Source organism: Sorghum bicolor, chromosome 10, assembly GCF_000003195.3.
Source record: "Sorghum bicolor cultivar BTx623 chromosome 10, Sorghum_bicolor_NCBIv3, whole genome shotgun sequence".
NCBI classification, from domain to species: Eukaryota; Viridiplantae; Streptophyta; class Magnoliopsida; order Poales; family Poaceae; genus Sorghum; species Sorghum bicolor.
In genome coordinates this window covers 55,304,906-55,330,753 of record NC_012879.2, presented here as the reverse complement: position 1 = coordinate 55,330,753, position 25,848 = coordinate 55,304,906, and the positions used below count along the sequence as shown (strand labels likewise).

Below are 25,848 nucleotides of genomic sequence, written 5' to 3'. Positions count from 1 at the left end.
ACTATATTAAGTTCAATTAATTTTATAAGAGAAAAACTAAACTTGTAACACCAAATAAATATATTATGAAATTGCATTTCATGATACATCTAGCTATACTAACTTAGTGCTATAAATATTAGTATTTTTATTTTATCTATTTTAAATTATAAGATATTTTGATATTTTACGCACTCTATTCAAAATTATAAGATGTTTGGCTCTTCTTGATACAAATAGGAAGGAGTACATAGCTTTTACTATGTATTTCGATATACATCTAATTAAAAAAAATGTCTTATAATTTAGAATGAAGGAAGTATAAATTTAGTCAAACTTAAATTGGTTTGATTTAAGACAACTTTTAAAATTAATTTATTTTTAGACAGATGGAGTTCGACCCAAGATTAAATGGCTTAGTATGGTAGGTTACTAAAATTAGTCTATAAACCCATACTCCCGCATATGGGCTACAATGTAATAAAAGTTATTTGTACTGCACATTTTTTTCCGCTCTGATCATATTCTAGCATAATACGCACATATATATTTTATGATCTCTATCCGCTTAAATTATCAGTCATTGATTTATATGTTTTTTCATCCCGTATCCAGTGGCGGAGCTGGAGAACTTTCACGACTAGGGCCAATACTGTGAATCACCAACATCGGATCACATGCTAATGAACAAAAGTAATAGTAATATATAGATTTAGCTAGAAAAAACAAAAGAAATACTTTAGTATTTTTCCCTATGCCTAGGGCCATGGCCATATTGGCTCTAGGCTGCCCGTATCAATAGTTTTTCCTCATATAGATCCAACAAATGAGTTTTTTTATATCATATTTGTGCTTTACGGATAGTGATGAGTATATCCTCAGTACGTTTACTACACCGGTGCTAACAGTACAAGTGTAGATCGAACTAGCGTTCTCTAGTTTTTTTTTTTTTTTTTTTTTTGGTTTGGGTTTTGACAACAATGTTCTCTAGGCATTAGATTGTTGGATTGGACCTGACGGAAACTGCGCAGCACTCTCCAGGACTTGGATGTGACGTATCTCCAAAAAGGCTGGAAATAGCTAGTCGCAACTGATCTTATAACGACATTTCATGGTTCAGTCGGTAACCATCCTGAAAGTGACTCCGTAATAGTCAATCTAGGACAGGGATGAAGCAAAATTGTGTGACTTTGGACTCTTGGTTGGGCGGATCCAGAGAACACCAAACTCCTTTGGCCCCCCTGCGCTGCTTTGCTCCGGCGCTTTTTCAGGTTACCTGAAGGGCCGGTAGAGGACGCACGGTCAGTGAGGTGCTGTTCTCAACATAAGATGGGTTAGGGATATCTTTGGTGCAACAACAGTGCAAGTGCTGTGTGACTAACTTAGAACTTGGGCGCTTGCCTGCGACATCGTTCTGGACCCCCTACAAGCGGTCCGTTTCGTCTGGAAGTGGCCGCCGGATGAAAAGTTCTCAGTGTCATCCACTTACCGAGCTTTCTTCGTGGGCTCGACGGAGCTGTATGGCGCTAAAGAGCTTTGGCGTGTCAGGGCGCCACCTAAGGTGAAGTTCTTCTTTTGGTTGGGTTTGCACAACAGGCTTTGGACGAGTGATCGCCGCAAGCGCCACGGTCTGCAAGACGATGATGGTTGCGCCCTCTGCAGCCAGGCATCCGAAACGGTTTCACATCTGTTGGCGGGGTGTGTGGTCACCAGGGAGGTTTGGTTTAGGGTTCTAGTACCAGTTGGCCTACACCAGCTTATGGATACCCTCGGCGATGAAGACGTCGCTGCTTGGTGGCTGCAGAAGAGGCTGTTGCTTGATTCGGAAAAGAGGCAAGGTTTTGACGCCTTGGTCCTGCTTGTCTCATGGAAGTTTGGAAAGAACGGAACGCGAGGATCTTCCAAAATGAAGCGTCCACGGTGATGACCATCGCAAAGCGCATCCACGATGAAGGAAGCCATTGGATTGAGGCCGGCTTCATCCCCTTAGCTACGGTCTGGGCGTTCTTTGACAACGCCAGTGTCGCGCAAACAAGTGCCGTATAGTACTTTTCTGTTTCTCTAGGTTGTTGATTATGCTAATTTGATCGCTTGCCACTCGTAAACGAGTGAAGCTAGTGGACCTAACAGCTTTTGTAATTTCAAAACTCCTTTCGTCTTAATGAAACACGGGGGCAGCCCTATTCGCGAAAAAAACACCAAACTCCTTTGGCTGAAACAAAAGATTAATGGCAAAGCTCATGCTAGCAAATTTCACCACCAGAATGTGCCAAATCAGCTTGAGAAACAAGAATCGAGACCAAGGTTTCCGATAACCAAGTTCAGCACCATTTGTTGATTTCCTTTTTTTCCGAAGAGCAATCCATGCCTCCAAAATACAAAGCCACCAGACTCATTTGGCAACCTGACGGAGTAAGAAAGGAGAGATCATCAACGCATTACAGAGTTTTGTGGTTATGACACAACTACACCATAATCATTGGTGCGAGAGGATCCATCTGACTTAACATGCATTTCTTGTCTAACAATTAACGATCGGCCGATCGTTCCATTTTTGCCAAAGACCGAACAAATTTGATTCTGTTTTTTTAGCGGAAAAGACGGAACAAAGGTCTTGTTTAGTTGCTTTTTTTTTGCAAAATAGACACTGTACCACTTTCGTTTGTATTTGACAAATATTGTCTGATCATTGACTAACTAGGCTTAAAAGATTCATCTCATAAATTATAGGTAAATTATGCAATTAGTTATTTTTAATATATATTTAATGCTCCATACATATGCTGCAAGATTCGATGTGATCTAAAAAAATTTACAAAATTTATAAGGAACTAAACAAGGCCAAAGATGACCAGCACGGATTCCAAACAAGGGCCGCAGCCCAAACAGCTAGCAGGCCATCTGCGGTATGCTCCAAAGACGCAATCCTAAAAAAGTGACCTGACCAGGGGCCAAACCAATGTATCAAAATTGGGCAGTTCTCAAGATACTAACCAAACAAGCTCCAAATATTATTAGGGCCTGTTTAGATCTATTTTTTTATTAGACAATGTAGCGTTTTTGTTTGTATTTGGTAAATATTATTCAATCATAATCTAACTAGGCTCAAAAGATTCATCTCGCGAATTACAGACAAACTGTGTAATTAGTTATTTTTATCTATATTTAATGCTTTATGCATGCACCACAAGATTTGATGTGACGGAGAATCTTGTAAACTTTTAGAATTTTAAAAACATCTAAACAGGATATTGTTTACACGTCAAGTAGGAATGCTAGTTTGGCTTGTCCGCAGACCGGTAAACCCACAAGGCTAAGCCTATTTGTAGGAGTTTAGACTTTATTAGAGACAAACAAGGGCTTGCATCTCACCTCGGACCTATGTCTCACCAGATCTCTAATTTGACAAAAATCGCTTTCAGTAAATCGCACAGCTCTCACTACCACAGGGGCATTTTTTTTAGTAGAGTCCGCTATATTTGAATACTGGCTTCGCCCCTATTATAGAGTCGTCTATAAAAATAGATACAATATAGTAATTTTTTTTTTCAAACAAAATCGGACGAAGACAAATTTTGATGAAAAAATCTATAGTTTTATAGTTAAAAACTTTTTCATTTGAAATCAGTTTAAATCCCCCAAATTCTGATTGAAGTTCTAACATTCTTCAATTCATTTAACTAGAAAGTCATAGATCTCAAAAATATCTAGAAAATTGCAGTTGAAAATTTTTCATTTGAAAAAAAATCTATGGTCCAAAAATTTAGTTTGAATTCCTCACATATCAAAATTCAAATTTTTTGAATAACCCGAATGGAGAAATAACAAAACTTAAAGTTATAGTCTTGAAGAGCTATACAAAATTTTAGTTTACACCCTTTTTGTTTGAAATATTTATCCATGGAAATTTAGGTTTGAGTTTCTCATATTTAAAATTTTGAAATTTAAAATTTTTAAACGACGTCAGATTAAAAAATGACCAAAACCGAAGTTCCAGTACTTGACAATAATGTCTACAACTTCCCAGTTGAAACCATTATTGCAAGTTCAGAATGCTAGCTTCAACCTATGCTTGCAGGGCTTCGCAAGAAGTTCTATTTTTCTCCTCTTGTTATTTTGTAATACCCGATTTTAAGGACAAAACCAGATATACACCATATGTGAGTCTTAGGAATCAAATCTCACATATAGCTACAAATGAGGGGTAATATCAAAAGACAATGCATAAATTATATAACGTACATAATAAATCAGAGATAACCTTAGGCAGCAAACAATGGAAGATACTCCAAACTTCGGGTATTAACTTCACTCTATAGGATCCAACTGACTGGTTGATCACAAGCCTAACACCCCTCCTGATGTTTGGGGGAAATTGCAAGAGTGAGTCCATGTCGAACTCCACAAGTATAGCAACTAGATTGTATAGCTCCCACAATCTCATGATCAATGTGACATAAATAATGTAGAGCATTAAACAATAAACAATGAGCATATTTAACACACAAGAATCATCACCCTTAATGTAGATGTCCCCAAGGCCGCTCCTGACCGTGAGCTCGGCTAGTATACTAGCTTTTAACCCTCTGCAGAGGTTGCACATCTTTACACATGAGTCATGATTTACCCTTTCGCCCGAGGTAGCTAATCTCTTAACCCACTTCCAAGGAAGGTCGGCAGAGATCACTATGAAGTCTTTCAAAGGTTCGTCTAACAAGTTAGGGCCGCTTGGTTTCATTAGTCAGTCCGTGTGATTCACCCGTAGGAATCCACGGTCTGCTATTCCCCAATCGCGCCACAACGGGTAACCGCTAAAGAGCTAGAAAAGTTACTCATACTTAACTAAAGCCAGAGCCATTATAGCCCTCATGGTTGCACTGTTGTCCCGGGTGATCACGTACAGATAAATCATCAAGTTGCTAAAAAGTCATTTTTATCGTTTATTACTTAACATTAATCTAGCCACACGATCATGGTCACAGAAATAAAACCAAATGCTATACTTGCCTTGATCCAAATGCTCTTGCTAATCCTTTTGGTTCTGCTGGTCTTTACTTATTGTCCAAAGCTTTGATCTTGATCACCAAAAACCGCTCACCGTCTAATCACGATCATCGATTACACAAACAATTGAAGAAAACATACACGAAACAAACAAACTACAATTAGAACAGTACACCAATCATAGAAAAACAGTATGAAAAGTTTATAAAATGATTCTACGCATCGCTACGAGTTCATAGACGTAAAGATCGCGAAAATCGGAGTTGAAACGGAGAAGTTATGAATTTTCTAAGATTTTATATAGAAAAGTAATTAATTAATTAGGGTCACGAAAATAAAAAGTTTCAAACTGAGAAAACCATTTTACTAACATGTAGAGTTCATTAAAACGAATCCAACGTGATTTGAATGGGTCAAAACGGAATTAACATAAATATTTTATGGCTAAAACAAATTCAGTGGCAGTTTTGTAAATACAAGAAAACATATTCTGAGCTAAGCCGTGATGGTTTACGCTTTCAAAACAAGAAAACGCATTCCACGTATACGCTTTGGACCGCGGGTTCAAATAGCAAAAACAGGGAGGGCTCTTTAACAAAATAGCCAGCCGAAGAGGTATCAGCCGCTGTGATCCATAGGATTAGAAATTGATGGCACAGATTAGATGAACGAGAGAGGGAGGAGGGAGTCGGCCGCCGGCGGTGCTCCTCACGGCGGCGCGCCATGGCCAGGAGCTCGGAGGTCGCCGGAGTTCGGCGTTTGAGCGATTCCGGGCACGGTTCGAGAAACTAAAAGCATGGGAGGCAAGAGGGAAGCAAGGGCAACTCACCCTGGGGGAAACGAGGGGCGCGCAAGGCTCGAGGACGGCCGGCGTCGTGATTCGGCGGACAGGAAGCTCCTGCATGAGTTCGGTAAGACCGTGAACATCCAGGAGAGCGTTAGGGGGCATGGAGAAAAGCTTGGCGACTTCTTTACCTAGTGGCGATGCTCGGCGTGTGGTTTCGAAAGGCCCTGGGGCACCACCGAGCGAGGACCTCGGCAGCGGATGAAGTCCGGCTTGCCGGCGAGATCCAAACTGGAGCCGAGCAACTATGGAGTCGATTAGATGGAAAAAGAAAGGAATAGGGAGATTCACGGGGCTTAAAAAGGGCGAAGTAAATCTCCCACACGGAAAATCCCGCAAAGATCGGAGAAGAGGGGGTGCGGACTCTCCTTCTGGATGTCCAACTCGCATACGGCTTGGGGAGGAAGAAGGAAAGGGGAGATGGGACACTGTCGTGTGGGTCCGGGTGTCAGTGAAAGAAAAGACAGGGTCAGGTTGCCAGGGAGAGAAGGGAAAGGCGCGGGGCTGGGCCGCGGCTTTCCCGAGGCCGGCTGCGCTTGAAGGCCGAGGAGCTGGGCTGGCTGCTGCAGCTGCTGGCTTGGGCCGAGGGGGAGGGGGAAAGAAGAGGAGCTGGGCTTCGAGCCAGATCCAGGGAGCTGTCTCCCCCTTTTTTTTTTTTCTTTTTTTTATATACATTCTAATTTCCTTTCCTTTATTCCAAAGTTATTTTCCAAACCATTTTAAAATCACTTTTGAAATATTTTTTTTTGAGCTTTAGACAAATCACTCATGTCAACAAAAATTAATGTAAAAGCATGAATGCACAACAAGTTGCTAAGTCCTATAATTAATTTTATTTAAATGAAAATATTATTTTCCTATGTTTCATGAGCACAGAAATTCATAATTAAACCATTTTTCACCTATTTTAAAATGAGCAAATTTTTAGGTGTTTCATTATTGCTGTTGCATCGACGTCCATGTTATTTACTATGACATGGATTAACTTAATTGAGCGGTTCACAAGGTCGCTGAATCGCTGCTACTCTTTAGTAGTGAATTAGTTGGAAGGATCCTGTGCAGAAGATAATATCAAAGAAGCACCAAATTAGTAGACCAAAATTGTAACACCCCAGTTATTTGCTAAACTGGAGGCTACCATGCAACTCCAAACAATCTACAAAGATAGGTATTTACTGAAATCTGACAGAGTTTCCTTTGTAAATTAGACGTCCAAAACAAGAAATGCATAAGATGAACATAGTAATATCAAATGAACTAGAATGTAAGCATCACTGCTCATCCCAAGAACCAGAATATATCGACAAAACCCTTTGCAAGATCGTCTTTACCAAAGGATAGTTAAAGCAACAAAATTTAAATCATTACAATGTAAAAACTGGATTTTAGCAACCTAAGAACATGATTGCGTGTGCTCAAGATGAATGTTGTACTCCCACGCCCCATGCATAGGTACCTAAAAACCAAATAAACACAAAGCACCTCAGCAAGTACAATCGGAACCAGAAGAGAAAATACATGTGAATCGTAACAAAGGTCGAATAAAATCATCAATGGAGCAGTAATTTTCGTCTGAAATGGATAACACCTAAATACATCCTTAGCAAGTTAGCATTTATTAACGATAAAGCCTAGCAAGTAGGGTTAACACTTACTCACAGCAACATGAATAAGAACCAAATTGCACATCTAGATCCACCGGAACATGAATGGAATGTAAAGGAACAACTTGGAACTTCAATCCTGTTATCCTGATACATGAATATACCAAGAACATCAATATTGAATAACATATTCTGAGAGCTTTAATAAACACAGTCAAGGAAACCTGCCATTGCACAAGTTCATCATGCACAGCACTTGCCTTAATTACAAAGAGAATCCGGTACTTCCCAAACTCGTGAAGCAACAGTATCTTAAACTACCACAATGATCAGAACTCTATTTAATAAATACCAGAATAAATCCTTCATTAAAACCCTAAATAGCAATCCTCATGGTTTCTGAAAATTTGGCTTGTTTCTGCCATATATTTTAATCTACTTAACCAATCACATCACATAAATACTTCTCGGACATCTACATAGAACTTCTGACATCTTTCATTTAGGTTGCTGTTGTGACTTGGGACATCTACATAGAACTCTGCTAGTTAGGGCTGTTGTGATTCACTAACGATGGCTCCTCGCCACCGCCGTGGATTGCTTGTGTAACTTGGGCACTTAGCCTACTTCCTCTTAATGAAAAACGGGTTAAACACCCGATCGAAAAAAAACATCTTTCATTTAGGTTGCTATGTCGAACTATGGATCTGACTTGGTAAAAAATAACTGAAAATATTTCTCTGCACTGAAAATTCTTCCTAACCGAACAGCAGCACTGTTTTAACTATTACTCATAGACTGAGTCGAATTCGAGTGAAACCAGCACCGTGGGAAAGATAAAAATGAGACCTACAATTTTTGTTTCAGCACTGTTGAAATTCAGCACCAACAATTATTTACAGACTACCAGTAACAAAATTTGACAACCAATCGAAACAACCAAACCAATCTATAACTGTTTAATTAGGACTTGGTAACTACTCCCTCCGCCTTCAAATAGAAGGTATCCTAGATTTTAAGACATTATGGGGGAAAACAAATTATGCACATGGAACAGAGGCACAGAGGGGCACTATGCACAGAATCGGGAGGCGGCGTGAATAGGTGTGGCGGACAGAAGTGGCGAACAGGAAACAGCAGGCTTAGTCTTTTACTGTAGCGTGAACAGTACCCCTTTAATGGCCCAGATTTGGTTGGCACCATCCAAACCATACATGTTGGTAGTTAAACTGATTCATTTCAGCGCGCTCTACACAACCATCATCACTGATCATCCATACGACTTATGGTTCAAAAGGTGAAAATTTGGTCCGCACATCAATTTTAACTTTTAAAAGGTCAGGATGTTACAAAAATAATGTGTTGCCAATTGATGATGAGTTTAAGCTTTAGCATAGAATTTCAAAAGAGGACAGAGCAACTTCACAGAGATGTAACTAGATTTTATCACATACCTTTTCGAATCACTACATATCTTTGAAAGTGAACTTCTCTTGTGGCCCAACAAACTTTTTAGGAAAAAAAATCCAGGTTTTCTCACTGAATAAATCTGCTTATGTATTTGCTTTGATAAAGCCCCCCACCTGTCATTTTTTCAGAGGTTATCAGAGTGGGGAACAGATCAGAGCATTTCTTACGCTAAAATCCAATAACAGTATTTTGTTACTGAAGCCCACATAATAATAGGCGTTTTGATGGGCCTACAGGATGAAGAGGATAACTGTTCATATTGCCAAACCAAATTCTTAGTCTCTAATGCCAGTGACAACAATGCAAGGATAATTGTATGTTCCTATTTTTGTTCATGTAGAAGATAATGTAAAGCTTAGACCTAATTGTCCTTACTTTACATGCACCTGATTTCTCTAGAGAACAAAATTCAACTGTTACGAAGAAAATACATAGGACTAACAGATCTTCTGTTTGTTTCACTCTATTTGAATGGTGACATAATATTGATGGATGGATTTCCCTATCTCGTTTCCATTTCCAGCAAACTGGCAACTGGGGATATTCTTTTGCATAATAATACATAAACAAAAATAATGCAATTGCCTCAATGCTCAAGTTAAAACTTAAGATGCACATCAGTGGATGTTTGGATACTCCCTTCGCTTTGCAAAGATTATTCACGTTAGTGAGGACGTTGGGAATGACAGAGTCACATACAAGGAATCTACAAAATTAATGTAATTTCCCCAGGAAAAGCTGAGGAGGTATGGACATTGATAAAGATGATGGTACACTGTGTAAAACATACCAGATCATAAATATGGATATGCTATCTGACCTTGCCAAGCAAACAGAGGATACAGACTACAGAGCTCCCTCTTTTGAGTGTGGCACAGAAAATAGCAATGTATACTGTCTGGTATATTCACCTCAAATAACTACATGAAATCGATATCTATTGAATTTAACAATTTCCACAACTTTCCAGTATGCAGGAAATCTTTTGCTAATCATCATATGCAAGAGAAAATTCAAACCTCAAACAACCAAACCAGATAACTAACAAAATTTATATTTGTAACAACATGCATGAAATGAACCAGCTGGTAGCTGCTGCACCAGAACCAAAACAACAGCACAAAATGATTAAGGAAAGACGAAACTCATGGGGGCACAAAGTTGTGGGACATAGCTGTCATGCATGCTGCCTGTTGGTGGTGCCTAGTGGTGAAGCTAAAGCAAATTAAAAGGGGGTGCACTTGCCTTGTGAATGCATAGACAAGTTTCATAGGGTATGCATATATGGTGAAATTTTAATCGAACTCCCTGTTTTCCATCCCCCCCCCCCCCCCTAAGCAGTGTACCTTCGCCCCTCGTGGTGTCATTGACATGAATTATATAGTTCGAGTAGATCTTTGCTATGCAATGAGCTTTTAGCCTAGGGGACTGATTTTATCCTTGGTAGAAACTCTAGATTATTCTCACCCTACATTTGTGTCCCTTCCTTTTCACTCATACTAGGAAAAAACATATAGCTCGCCCAAAGCTTTTACCAATAGTAAAACCTAGGACCTAGAAAATAGATGTTCTTATCAATATAAACTTAGGAATACTCTTAGGGAAAGCTAAAAGTGGAATGTGTGCTCGGTTAATTATATTCATCTAATTCATTTGCATAGAGGTTACAATTCAAACATATTCGCTAACCAATGATGATCAACCAACACAAAAGCAGTGACTAGCTATCCGCCTCTATGACATCATCCTTCGACTTACTAGCACACTAGCCGATTAACCACCTTAGCAATCAACACAAAGAGAAGATCTGTAGTGTCCACACTCATCTCCAACTGCCCTAAATCCATGAGCAACTGTCCACCTAACAAGTATTGGTTAGTGCCATACTTGTCCAGCTAGCTAGAGGCATCACAGGTTAGCTTACAAACGGACTAGCTAGGTATCACCTTAACCCCCAATAAAAGGAGCACCATTTCACCATTTAGGGGAGAAGAAGAGAAGAGAAGAAGAACCACATTGTCCACATAAAAAGTAGTTTAGGGTGTGAGTGGAGAAAGAAGTCTCAAGGAGAGGAGCCAGAGATGTCGTCCATCTTATAAGTTGGGCGACGGGGATAAAGCTTCACTAGAGTGGACCTCCTTTGGCTTCCATAGGGATGATTGGATTATGTCGTGACAGGCACCAATCCTAAGCCTAGCTAGGTATTGCTGCCTAGGAGCACACAAACAATTCCCTAATATGTAGATTTGACTATCTTTATTTAATTTGTTAAACTTTTTTTTTAAAAAAAACAAATTGCATTCGATAAAGCTATGCACCTTGTTTAATTTTTGTTCCTCTTGCTTATCACATGCAAGTTAGAGCAGTAATTTGAGTACATATCTGGTGTATAAAATCAAAGTTATGACTAATATTCATCATTGTGAGATGTCAATTTTGCTTTCATCCCCTTTTCATCCGTCAATAGGAGAATTGGTTATGCCCCGAAATGGGTAGAAATAAATGCCCACACAAGTAATCTAAGTCAGGAATAAGTGTCATGAAGCCTACGCTAGAGGATCCTCGCAACCCATAGATATCTTCTCTCCCATTTATCACCCTTGTGAAATCATTCAACTGCCAATACTTTGGGATACCATGAAACACTCTTGGGTAAAGGCTACAACATATATGTCTACTTGTGGATATTCTTTGTTAGGCATAAGATGGTAGAAATTGAAGCCAACTGCTACGGCTATTGCTCCCGCAATGCTGAGACACAAAGCACTGTAGCAAACATTATATATCAGCCGTAATAGCGTTGTGTACCAGCCAGCCGAACATGTAAGTTTTGATGGGACCTAGTGATCAAATTTGTGACCATTGAAAAGGATGCCACCCATTTTCTGATGAGACAACGGATGATATGGTGTGTTCAAAATTTATTACTCCAATGACGACTGATCTTTTTGAGACTATATATATATATGCTTAGATCCGACCAATTTAAAGATTGATAGGGCCAATGCGAGTGTTGCTATATATATATTTGAGCTCTTGTCACTTAGTAATTGATTAGTGCTACTCTAGGAATAATTCTCATTATTCTGAATCTTTCTATTCTGAATTCAATTAACGACTAGATTTAGTATCCTTTCTTGTACTTTCATAACTCGTGAAATGCCGAGTAGGCACGAATTCCCCCAATTTGCGACCTAACAGATTGATACCAAAATAGCAGATCCAAATTATAAGAAATCCTATCGAAGCTACAAGTGCGGAATTTGTACCCTTCCAATTTGGATGCAAGGTGATGATCTTAGATTGATTAGTGAGTGATCCACATATGTTACTCTTGGTGTTTGCCAACACCTTGATACCCTTGTAGTGGTTATGGTGTGACCACAATTTGTGAGCAATGCTTGGCAGATTTATACTAGAGAAGTTGGCAATGGTAGATATTTAGGACTACACGTAATAAAACTACTCCCTCCGTCCACAAAAGAATACAATTATGGAGAACATGCTGATCAAACTAGCTCAAGTTTGACCAAGTTTATAGTAAATAGTATCAGTACTTATGTCTCTAATAAATTTATTATAAAAATATATTCTATAACTAATCTCATGGTACTTATTTTGTTTCACGAATGATAGTACATTTTTATATAATTTTACTCAAAGTTTAGATTGTTTGACTCCTCAAAATGCGAAAATTACATTCTTTTGTGGACAGAGGGAGTACAGGGTCGTGCACAGGCTGTACAATGGTATAGGGCCCCAAATTTTTAGGGGCCTCAAAACTATAGCTCATCATAATTAATATTAAATATTTTGTGCTGACTTTTCTACGTAGAGTTCATAATAAATGCTTGCCAACAATAAAAATTGCTACATTATTTCTTCATATTTGGCACCATATAGTTTCATCTAAGCCGTTGTCAGTCTGACTACTCCGTGTCCTGATCTAACTTAGCTTGCCGAGTCACATCTTGGTAAGGTAGCTAAGGAATCTCGAGTCCAGTACTCAATTGCTAATATTAAAGTGCAAAATATAAAGCGTTAAAGTGCAAAATATAAAGCGTTGATGGACACTGGAAGGTGTGTTAGCAAGTGCCAAACTATATATTATAGTGTCATGAATCCATAAAAAATTGAGATAATTAGTACTTGGAGGCTAGAAACCAACAAGTAGCCTAATTCTTTATTAAGATAGGTCTATAATTTATGCCTTATATAGAAAATATTCTTAATTACTCAGTGCTATAAGTTGGTGTTATATAATATTATATATGATTATTGTTTTATTTTTTCTAGACGAATTGAGCCTATTTTAGTTTAGAACAGCACCTTAATTTTTGCCGGCACGGCCCTGAGGGAGTACTACAGTTGGCTCCATAGCTTATAGCAACTCTAATGGTGGTCGAACCAAGAAATGATGCAGTAGTGGCCTACCACAATCAGTTTGTAGGATGGAACAGCTCAGCTACATTAATTATAGTCATCAGTTTTGCTACAAAGTGAATTTTAAATTGGACTCATGCAATAAAGCTATAGAAGACCGACTGTGCCACAACACAGCCATGCATCAACTAACTTAATAATTGGTCTAATAAAATTGGGTCAAGTTAAGAAATAATCGGGTGAAGCACCAAGTCTTCTGTAGCAGCAGCTAGTTTGTCACCACTAGTCTGATCTACTCCTCACCTAAATTACCCTTTCCAAATCATGACAATCCTTGTATGTATCGCTGGGGTTCCTTGCTCATGATCTACTGCTCTGCACAACTAGGATACATCCTTAATCCCTCCTTTTGTGCAAGGAACATATATTTTATTTACATTATAGTATATCAAATGAATACAAATATAGCCAGCACATGAATGCGAGGAATGAACTTGCTTATGGCAGATTAAAACCAAGGTTCAGGTTCATATTCAATCATGCATGCATGAGTCATTATGAAGCAACAATGTAAATAGTTTTTTTTAGAAAAAAAAACAAACAGTTCTTCCTTTGAGACTGCACACACAACCAATTCTTTCAAAGTTTTCAGCTTATTGAGCGTTAATCAATAAATGATGGGAAAGAGTACACAAGAGGAAGCAAAAACTCATGGTAAAATCCACTATTGCTTCTTCAACCATTCTTGACACAAAGACATCAGAGTAATTAGTATGACGATGTTCTAGATAATTTTATGAATAACTAATATAATATAAATGTATATTAGAGTTGAGCATTACTCAAGTTGGTGATTCAAGTAATAGAACACATGCCTTATTACCACTCATATAAAGGTATTGTGAGTCATGTTTGTATGATGCTACTCACAGTTAGGCTAAGCTACATTCGGACCCTTCTGTTTTGACATTTTAGCAGGCGTGTGCTCTCATCTTACATATTCATGGTCAATTCAAGACATAATTGGTGCCATACCACATCACAAATTTAATCTTTTGAGTTATGATTCTTTTCCAACATGTATATGTATATATTTGGATTAGCGCACTTCAGTCAGTAGGCTAAACTACAGCAATAGAAGCAAGATGAACAAGTTTCTATTCGTGCAATCATAAAAGGCAAATTTTAGACACAAAAATATATCAGTATATGCAACTGCATGCTATTTTACTTACAGTTCTATTGGTCATCATATGTTCCTGGTTTGCGGATACATGCATGTGAAACAAGCAGCATCTTATATACTACCATGGACAAAAATAAGAAAAAATGTAAATCATAAAGTGATTTAAGAGTACATTTATAAAAAAATAATGAAGTGTAAGAGTGCATGTATGGATACAATAGTACTTTTTCGTTTCTAATCTTTCTTTCCTACTTCTCTTTTTAATAAATTATAATGGACGAAAAACTAGCATCCCATGGAGAAAAAATAGAACTATTCGATACGAAATTAGCTTGCATGGTCTAAAATCCAGTTCTTAATATTCTAAGACAACCAGTTCCATACACTTTAGTGGAGAAAGACAGCACCTCATTTTATTAACAAAAGAAGCCTCAGATGAGAGTAGGTTGTCGTTGTAAATCTTTGTTACATGCTAGAATTACCTCAATTTCATAAGACACGGTGGTTAGCGAAAATAAGACCAACCAAACTGTATATTCATTCTACAGCTCATTTTATTAACGAAAGAGGAAGCCTCAGATGACAGTACTTGAAAAGCAGGCACTCCATTCTGTGTACTCAGACAGATGCTAACAAATTTTCTTATCTCATGAAATGGTCTTTTTCCAGTCAAATAACTTAACTTCGAGCCATTTTTTGGGTAACATGTGAACTTTAAAGCGAAATATTGCAACAAATCAACATCCAAATCTCCAATATAACTTCGTCCATCCAAATTCATAACAAGCTACAATAATCTATTGATTTATATTGAACCGGGAACTTTATATATCCTCAGATATAGCATCAGATCTCAGTTAATTAACTAGTAGAAAGAAAAAGGTCTGTGTGCATGCATACCTTGGTCAAGTAAACTTTGCAAATGATGTTCCCCATTAATTCATGACGCCCAAATCCTGGGAAAGAAGAAGACGGATTGAAGATGAAAGCAGCAACATCACAAGAGTCACTCACGATTGAATCCATGAAACCAATGAAACAAAAGGGCAGTGGCTCTTACCAACAACAACAACAACCCTCTTCATCAGTAACGAGCAGTAACGTACGGTGTTCTCTCTACCCCTTTGTACGTGTACTGAGAGAGGTCGAGGAAGAGAGACGAGGATACGATATGAGTAGTAGAGAGAGGAGATGAAAATTCATGCAGAAGGGGGGGCAGCCAAAACCATGAATGAGAAGAGCAAATTAAATGTGTGGACTGTGTGTAGAGAGAGACAAGAAGAAGAAGAAGGTACTCAGTCCTACCTTAGATGCAAACCAGATCTGGCAAGTGCAGGGTCTTTGCCAAATTTGGGTCATCACATGGTGCCCTCCCCGCTCCATTTTTGAGCCAACAGGAGCTTATCAGCACCGGCGGCTCAACCACCACCTGGATCGCCATGGCCGCCGCCGCAGGAGGACCTAGCAAGCAAGAACTCAAGACCAAGAACAGGCCGAGCAAGCAAGAGCAGAAACAGTGTCCAAAGATGAGCTGCTGCGCACCATGCGAAAGAAAAAGGAGAGAGAGAGAGAGGGAGGGAGAGAGAAATGATGCGGTGTTTGTTCTGTTAAATCCTTACAGTGCCGCAGTGTACTGTCGGCATGTCCTGATTCAGCTCCCAAGGTGAGGTGAGGTGAGGCAGGAAGACCGGAGAGCGAAGAAAATCTTGCATCGGGAGCATGCAAGCAGAAAATAAACGGCAAATAAAACTCTAGTACCAATCATTTTTCAGTGTACCACAAAACCTACCACAGCAAGCTCTTGCTCCTTGCTGAGAAGTGGTTTTTTCGGCCGTGTACTGCTAAACCTACCACAGCAAGTACTTGTACTACTACTACTACTCTTGGCTCATCCTCTCCATGGTCGACCTCATCCTCTTCCTCGGTAATAGCCCCCCGACAGCCTGACTGAAAGGAATCAATTTGAGAGCAAAAAAATATGGGAAATCTATAGAAGATAATGAAGTGACATGTCCTTGGTGCCTGCAAAAGCCGTCGTCCCCTCGCAGCATGCGTGTCGTGCATCTCTCTGCGCGCGACGACTGCGTGGCACAGTTTCCACCGCGCTAGGGGAGCCCGTGGCTTGCTTCCAGCCTCGGTGGTGGCGTCTGCCGCCCCACTAGCACCAGTAGCCACTAGCAGGAAGACAGCAGCTGCTGCTGCAGCAGCTCCAGATCAGAGCAAGCTAGGTGGCTAGCCTAGAGTCACCCAGCAGCACACACACGGCCCCGGCCGGCCTCGGCGGCGTCGGCCCAGGACGAGAGAGAGGCTGACAGAAAGAGAAGCGAGCACGCGGCGGGGACGGCATGCGCTCCATGCCGGCCGCCGCGCCGGGTGCTCGCTCTCTTCTGTCAATCTCTTCAGGGCCTAATCGAATCGGCCGCTGCAACTTAATACAGTATACAGTACGTACGAGCAATAAACACACACAATCAAAACATGGAGCATGCAGTTCGTCACCGAATCCTCCATCCATCGGCCGTTCTTCTTGGATCCGGTGACCGGCCGGCGGCGGCCGTACTTGGAGCAGGAGGAGGAAGCTAGAAACGGAGAGAGTGGGTGTGGGTGTGGGGTGATGGCCTGCCTGCCTGCCAGCCTGATGGGACGGGGGTTGTGTATTGTACCTGGGCTTAATACTACGCTGATGAGCTTCAAGTGGGGGTGAGGCCGCTCCGACGCCGAGATTATTATTTATTAAGCACGCTGTCGCTGACTGGGATCAATCTGAGCAGTGCTTTGGGGCATGCAGTGGACGGCGTGCTAATCAATCTGAGCTGCCAGAGGAGCAGTAACAGCATCCATCCATCCCCCCGAGCACAGAAAGCCGGCCGCCAGCCAGTGCTCCAATTCAAGGACGGCGAGGGGGGCAGGGGCATCGTCCTCTCGACCTGAGCCGGTGACGTTTCGGCCGTTGGTTTGCTTGCACGGCGGCCACGGTCATGTCGTTGTTCTCGATCAGTGGCTCGGTGCTGTAAGCCGACTGTAACTCGTCAACATCGGACTTTTCAAAAACTCATCACCATTGGTCCAAGAGAGCATTTTAAGGCCCGATCTAAAAAGTTTTTGGATTTTAACACTGTAGCACTTTTATTTTTATTTGACAAATATTGTCCAATCATGTAGTAATTAGGTTTAAAAGATTCGTTGATGACCTATACGAAAGACCCATTTTGAATTTGAATTGTCTCATAGGTCTCCTGTTCGAGACAGCCTAATGACTTTATCACCGCGGACTTTACTCCTTGATGACAAAAAAAAAAGTAAACGGTGAAAATAATGTTCATCATCGTCATCGTTGGTTTATAATCTGATGATGATAAAAAGCTAATTTTTCTTTTAAAAAAAAACTCTATCCTAGACACGGTTGTCGTCTTCGTCCTCACCCTCGCTGTCTAGAGGAGGGGTGGCCCCTCGCCATCATCATGCCAGGAGAGGGTATATCCGAGCTATCGTGCCGCATCGTTTGTCTCGTTAAGAACAGATTCAAGAGGCTGCTAAAGGAGTGGACAAGAGAGAGGGTGAGAATTGGCCTGGGAGTGCACATGGGTAGGGGAGAGTGTGTGTGTGAAGGGGTGAGAATTGGCTGGGTTTGTGATTACTTAAGGTCTTGTTTAGTTCTTTATAAATTTTGCAAAAAATTTTAAATTCTCCATCACATCGAATCTTGCGTAAAAAATAACTAATTGAATACTGTAATTTACGAGACGAATATTTTGAGTCTAGTTAATCCATAATTAGACAATATTTGTCAAATACAAACGAAAATACTATAGTGTCTTAAACCAACGATAAAAACCTATCTGGCAAATTAGTGGCCAAAATTGTTTTCACAAACTCTATTATAAACCGATGTACATGATGATTTTTATTGTGGATTTGTAACGAACCAGCGGTGATAATGTATCATTGTTCATTTTAATACAACTGTTGGTCAAAATAGCATTGTAAAAATGGTTTATATAGTAGTGACATGTCTAAGTTCATTATTTTTTGGCACTTATAAATGTTTGCACATGCTGTTCTCTCTCCGTGCACTAATGTACGGATTTCTAGGATTCATATGACAAGTTTTTTTTGACAACAAACACATATACATTATATTATCACAACAACCGTTTTACATAAAGATTCTCAAAAGAAGACCAAATTGTAACTAAGTTCTGCTTGAGGACAACAACTACTGCAATAGCGATGGTGAAGACAGAACCGTCGGCGAGGGGTCGCAGGTGCGTCGAGGACGCATGCACCTAGGTGGATGACCTCGCAAAGCACAGGTTGAAGATGGGATGGAAGAGTTTGCGTTGAATAAGCACGTCGACAGCCGAAAGATTTGGTTGATGAACTCACGGGGATTGAAGAAACTCAGATCGTACCACCACCACCAGACGCAGCGATGCATAAGTAGGGAGCACTAGAACCGATGGCTGTTGTGGAGAGATGGATACGGTCGACAAAGGTAGTGGAGTGAAGAGGAGCAGTTCTCATCGGCAGAGGTGGAATCGGGGGAGATGGTGGGAAGATCTGTAGAGAGAAAAGAGGGGATTGATTTTATTTTATTACCACTAACCTTGGCTGCACCGGCGATGGGGACAATCATGGCGGGAATACCACAACGGAAAGACTCTCAAACAAACTGTAGCTACTCTCTCCATCCCAAATTATAAGTCATTTCAAGAATCATAGAGAGTCAAAGCTTCTCAAGTTTGACTAAAATTATAGAAAAAATTACAAAGATTTATGACATCATATAGATATGCTATGAAAATATAATTAATGAAGAACCTAATAACACTTAGCTGATATTATAAATATTATTATCTTATCATATAAATTTGGTCAAATTTGAGATAGTTTGACTCTCTAAGATTCTTGGAATGACTAATAATTTGGGATAAAGAGAGTACTAAATACTCCATCCGTCCCTACATGTATGTCGTTTTTGCTTTCCAAGAAACAAGTTTAACTAATATATATTAAAAATAATAATATTTATGATACACAATTAATATCATTAGATAAATATTTGAATTTAAATTTTTAATAAATTTATTTGGAAATAAAATATTACACGTATTTTTTTATAAATCGAGTCAAAATTATGGACACGCAAATCATGGTGACAAACATTCAAGGACAGAGACGGTACAAACTGCTAAATCGGGATCCCTCACCTAGCCGTCTCTGGCGAGTTCGCTGGAGATGGAAGAGAGGGGGCCGATGGGGCTGCGCTCGGTGCGCTCTGGAAGAGGAAGTCAAGTGGGAGTTCACCCTCCCTCTGTTTTTTTGTACTAGCTTGCTTTGGACGATTCATAGGCATGACAAGTTAAACAGGATACAAAAGGACTCAACTACCTTTTGTTAAAGCTAGGTGCTAGAGATTCTGATTGATCCACTAAATGGAAATTAGCTTAGCATATCAGTGCAACTGAAAGGCTTGCAAAGATTAACACGGTTAACGCATGCAAATGCAGAGGCGCAAACAAGCCAAACCACGGCTTTCGAGGTTCTCGGCTGGAGGCCGGGAGCTAAGCAGAGATTCTTTTACATGGAAAATAGCCACCTGCCGAACTGCGTCGCTTACTCCATGCCTCCACTGCGTCCTGCATGAATAGTGCCTGACAAAAGAAGGCCAGAGATTGCAGAATTGTTTGCATCTTTCAGCCAATCAATCCGCACTCAAAATAAAACAACTCTAAATATATTCTATGTTAAATTTAAAATTGGATAAAATATACAAATAAAATATTAACGTTTATGACAGTATACTATGAAAATGTACCTTATAACAACAAATCTAATGTCACTAATAAAACTCAAGAATTTTTTGAACCGGGTATTGTGCTAGAATTGTATTTAAGATTATTTATTAAAATTTGATACTGTGCCAGAATTGTCACTGAGAGTAGAATATGAGTGAGGTACAATAGGAACTTCAAGAGACTCTTTACATTCTTCCATACAGATATAAATAAAGATTTTGGTAAAAAAAACACGAACAATTTTTTTTTAACTAGATCTCTAAATATCGTCATCTTCTATTAATTTCTAGTTTCTTGCTAGCTAAACTTGATGAGCAAGGTTGCTCTCCAAAGTATACACTATATAGAAGTTTTTGGGGGGTGAAGAGATATAAATAGCCTTTTTATTAGATGACTCTCTAAATAATAATTTAGAGAGTGTATTTAAGAAAGATCAGACATATTCTAACAGCATGTCTACTAACTTTTCCTATAACTAGTAAAGAAGAGGATTGAAGTCGAAAAAACAAAGAGCTTCGCCAAAAGCCCTTTCCAATCTCCTCTCTAAAAAATCCTCAATCTCTCACGTCCTTCCCTCAATCTCTATAAGAAAAGAGAAGAATAACATATTTTCTTAAACCCCTTTCTTCCATCAACTCACGCGACCACCATCAAAATCTCCATATACATAGTCAACGCTCGTTCCCTGGCAAAGGACCAACACTGAGGTCATCAACGTTGGGAAGTGGTAGTGGCGCTGCATGGCGGGGCTCCGCACCAGCGAGCATAGGCAGGTGCCTAGGTGCTGGGGCTCCACACAGTCGGGAAAGGGAGGAAGAGAAAAGAGAGATGAGAGGAAAGAGATTTTGATCGATGGACAGGTAGACCCTACTTAACAAAGGGGATGAGGTTTTCTTAACCATTTACAATAGCACTCCTTTATAACCTAGAACTCTATTTTAGCAATTCTCTACAGTGAATTTGAAGATAAAAAAGGATCTGGTGGAGATGCTCCAAGATTTTGTTTAAAAGAGCTCTACCTATGCAAAAAAAACTCTAGAGCACCAACTTCACAATAGAAAAATAGTACTTTGAAGTTGGTCTCCCACCATTGAGAAAGTAGAGTCTAAACATCATGGGATAGAGATAGTTGTATGTATAGATGCTGCTACAAATAGATCTCATCAACAATAGGACGACATCATAAAGAGATCTAAGGCTAAGACATGTCAAGGGAACAAGATGGCATAACTAAAGATCGAGTGCAGATATATCAATAAGGTGGAGATAAGGTACGGTGAGATAGATGTTGAAAATTGATGGACGATGGTCTAAACCCTAAGACAGAATGACTAGAATAGTTTTAAACATCAATTAGTGCACTATTCCCTCACACCTCTTATCCCTCAAATGCCTTCAATCTCCAGCGAATTTAGGTCATGAGAAAAATACCAGAATGTCACCAACAAAGGTGATGATATTAGAGAGGTAGAGATCATAGAGGTGCTAAGATTAGAGTTTTGAGATTAAAGCTCTAAGATTACTAAGGTAAAATTGGAGTCTCCGGACTTAATAGCGGCTATTGGGTAAGCAGAACTAGTGATTGTGGTGGATCACGGAGAGGTGATGCAAGCCAGTGATCATAGACAACGGTCGACAACTAGATAGAAAGGGTGGGTAGGGAGGGGCTTAGCATAATAGGTAGTAATGTAGTGAACATATTGACTTGGAGCCAGCTAAGGACAGAGGTGTACCTAAAGGAGATAAGATAAGTGTAATAAAAGAATAGATGTGTGCCATTGTATAGATGGAGGAAGAAGAAATGTTGCCTATAGTTCTACACATAAGACATAGAAAAGTGTGGTACTTAAACGTCTGTGATTTTGGGAAGTTGGCAGGATAAGTACTTTTTTAGAAAAAATGAATAGTAAAATGTGGTTTCATTCTTATAAAGAGAATTTAGATAATTTCTTGTTATAAACTTATATCAGATGACAGAACGAGTGATGTGTGTAACTTACAAAAAGACTGATCGACTCTATGTGAATTACTATAACTCAATTATACGGACAAAAGAAGCTCGGCGGCACAACTGTTGCCGTCGTCGCCTAGGGTAGAGCCGCACCATAGGCTCCTCACTCCACCACCGCGCGCCTAAGTGTAAATAAATTTTTAGTGAAATCAGATGATTTTCGGTTGGGATTATGTGTCATGCGATGACTTCGGTAATTGCCACGACAAGATTATTATTGCAGGTGTCGATTTCATCGGAGACGGCCAATTTGTGACCTTTATCTGCAAGGGGATGGGTGCTTCTGGGAGCCCTCTATGAGGACAGCGACTGCGGGTCATTGATCTCATTGTCGATGGTCGCGGAAAGTAAAATCAAATTCTCAAGGTGACGAATCTGCATTCTATGTCGTACCAGACAATGCAACTGCTGTTATTTTTTCAACGATTTAGACATGTTTTGAATTGGTTCCGAAGCGTTGGATCTTGCGGCATATCTAATGTTTTATGGTTGGTTGTTAGATTCGATATAAGGACTGCACTTTGACTACGGCATAAACCATTAAAAAAATAATAAATAATAGAGTAATCTAGATAGAATATTATATATTTTTATTTAGAATTTTTTTTCATGTATAATGTGGAGATACTATGCCAATATTTAATATAAGGCTCTTCCTTTAGGGGAAAAAAAAAGAAAGTCTAGCAATTGGAATCGAATGATTCCGTGCATGCACGCGCGGATGTACTGTAGCTGTAGCTGGCGGGCGCAGAGTTCCGTGCGCGACCGCAGGCCTGACCGTCGGTGCGTGCGCCAGGCCGTCCGGTCCGGACTCCCGACTCCGGAGGACGACGACGTACCTCGTACTAGTACGCGCGAGCGCGACGTTATCCCATGGCTCCGGTTCGGTCGGTCGCGCGATATGCCGCTGTGTGGCCTGTGGGGGCAGATGGAGACGGGCAGGCAAAGGAGCGCTTGCCAGCCAACGGGTGTCACCGCGTGTCGGGAGTCCCGTGCGCCCGCGCTCTCCGCTCTGTCGACCCGTGGTTGGTTGATTTTTGGACGAGGGGCCGCTCGGCTCAGCTAGCCAGCTCCTGCCGTGCCACCACCTCCGATCCATGCATCATGATCCATCCATCCCCCCCCCCCCCCCCCCCCCCCCCCCACACAGCTAGCTAGCGGCCAGCGATCCTGTGGAGCGCGTAGTACGGTACGGTCGGGTTGGCATGCATGTTTGCCGCCGACCGATGGTCAGGTGAGCCCGGTGCGCCTCTCATAGCTGCCACCTAGTACGTGTATATCTCCGGCGGCTCTAGGTGGGTTGGCCCTAAGCCTAGAAGGAACACACTATATTTTGTAGGTAAATAAATAAATAAAATGTTTTGGACCTAGTTGATGAATTTTTTTGGGCAGCAGTATCTTCCTTCGAGCCCTGTCACTAGAGGGTCGGGCCATGCCAAATTTACTAAGGTCTAGGCGAAGAAAACATAGATGCACGCTAACCAAAAGGAGGGGAATACACCAACAACTTTTCCAAGCAGCTCTGGTTCTAGAGGTGCCATGGATGCTTGGAGCTTGGATGCACCGACCTTATTATTGAGTGATCATCTGAGTGGATGAGGAAGTTGTCGATGACCTTATCTCCGTTGAACCAAAGTTAAGGTGATGCTGTCGATGGAGGATACGAAAGCAACTTCCATAGAGATGGGAAAACACAAACTGCAGGGCGAGAAGCAACGTGATCGAAGATGGCCATATGACGCAAGGCACGGAGTCACAACTCACAAAGAGCGCGAAGAGGAGAGGCAAAGAGGTTTCGGGTGGCAACTGGAGTGGGGTCGACCAAAGGGCTGCACTATAGACCCGGTCCACATGGTGGGTAGTTGTACCAACAATGCATGAAAGTCCTATTTGGGTTTTGAACTAATGATTTCATGTAAGATGAAAGGTTACGTCCACAAGCAAGACTTGAGCTACATGAAGGCCACGGTGGAGATGGAATGACCACCATGTGATGTAAAAGCTCAACAAGGTGAAGAGATAAATGCAAAGACGAAAAGCAAGGAAGATGAAAGAAAAGTGAAGGCAAAGGTATACACACAGGTCTTGTCTTTCACATGCCATGAGGTGATTAAGAAATGCAAATCTCCTGATTGATAGGATAGATAGTCGTGTTATTAAAAGTGACAAGTCATATTGCAAATACGGGTATCTAGTGCTACTTGGTGAGATCTAACTTTGCATATGCATTAGGATCGAGCTGTGTGATTAGATCAAGTGAAAACCTTTGAAAAATGCTAACTTGGATTTAAATGTGGTGATCATCCTACGAGAAACCTTGTCTCTAACATTTAAATATGATTCGGAGGTCCAGCCTTAGTGGCTTGCGTCATTTGTCTTGGTTGTGCAAACCTTTGTAGTGAGATCAACATCATGACCTGGAGAAGGATTAGTGACCGAGAGCCTACCTAGATGAGCTCTAACGTGGACTAGGGGTTGAGTTCTAGCAACCGTTACCACAACAAAAACCACTTTGTATTTGGGAGTTCGCCATCTCTTACACTTTATTTACCGCATTTAAGTTTCTACATTGTGCTTGTTGTATCTTGTGTGGCCTTACCATTCCCAGATTAATGTAGGCTAGCTAATAGAATTGACTTTTTGCTGCAAAATTGCTTGTCAATTCCGTAGGTAGGGCACAGTAGAAAACTTAAGGTGCACATGATACTAGTTACTTTATGTTTTTTTATAGATCAAGGAAATCCTAGATTTAAGTTTTTAGAGATTCAAATCACCCTTCTCTTTTCGGTGTTATTCGGTCTAGGACCACGAGTTCCCTACAGTTCTCTAATATATATGGTGATTGTGGTCTTGAAAAGTTTTTCATAATTTACTTCTTTGATTATTAATGTGTTACATAGGTGTTAATATTTTTTTATGAATTTAGCTAAACTCAGGATAATTCCAATAGAAATAGGTCGAAGAGAACATATATCTGAGTTTAGAACGTTAGGACGACGACGATGCAGCACCTATATCTGAGTGTCGACGGCACTTGATGTCTCTTGCTCATGGAAAGACATGGAGTATCATCTTAGAGGAAGATGGCATCCAGTATTCTATTCCGGTGGGTTTTTTTTTTTTTTTGGTTGAATCTCTTCGTCTTCACGCTGACATCCGTATTGGTCTGATGTAGGAAAAGATGACTGCTCCTTTAAGCCAACACTCGAGTTTCCATTTGTAAGACAGAGTTAAGAAAATGGCAGGGCCCCTACCATGTCCGGAACAGACGGAAATATGAAGACGACGCCCCACCAATTGGCCAGGCGAAAGCGTGACTGATGTCATCAAGAAACCAAGCCAGGAGCGTCTGATTTTGGACCACCGGCGCAGGGCGCTAGGGCAGGGAAAGGACAGTCACCACCAGGCACCACCGCACCAGGAACCAGCCAATCGAATGGACAAAATCTCGTACTAAAAATTTTGGATTTTATCCCTAATCAAGCATGATGTCACGAAACATTCACGGGTCCATTATTACCCTGACGATTCACTTTCAGGCCCAAGGCTCTATTTTGGACGCAGGATGC

At 40.5% G+C, this 25,848-nt stretch overlaps 1 protein-coding gene and 1 long non-coding RNA gene across 21 annotated transcripts; both read right to left on the bottom strand.

Moving 5' to 3' along the window:
• Window positions 2,221-4,281, bottom strand: LOC110430735. The gene is made up of 2 exons (XR_002448103.1): window positions 4,241-4,281; window positions 2,221-2,383 (listed from the first exon to the last, which is right to left on the bottom strand). It is a non-coding gene; the product is annotated as an uncharacterized LOC110430735 (long non-coding RNA).
• LOC110430960 lies at window positions 5,867-17,335 on the bottom strand. Of its 20 annotated transcripts, none has more exons than XR_002448393.1 (9): window positions 16,260-17,303; window positions 16,090-16,175; window positions 15,776-15,931; window positions 15,531-15,605; window positions 15,371-15,426; window positions 14,520-14,588; window positions 8,886-9,014; window positions 7,483-7,578; window positions 7,039-7,283 (listed from the first exon to the last, which is right to left on the bottom strand). XR_002448393.1 is itself a non-coding variant. In XM_021449251.1 (6 exons), the coding sequence occupies exons 2-6, from the start codon at window positions 15,553-15,555 to the stop codon at window positions 7,184-7,186; spliced, it is 342 nt and encodes a 113-aa protein (XP_021304926.1). In that variant the 5' UTR covers window positions 15,556-15,605; window positions 15,776-17,317; the 3' UTR covers window positions 7,039-7,183. The 20 variants fall into 20 exon arrangements, 2 of the variants coding, with proteins under 2 accessions (XP_021304926.1, XP_021304927.1); XR_002448395.1 differs by having other exon boundaries at window positions 14,520-14,543; window positions 16,260-17,300; XR_002448391.1 differs by having other exon boundaries at window positions 14,520-14,543; window positions 16,090-17,295.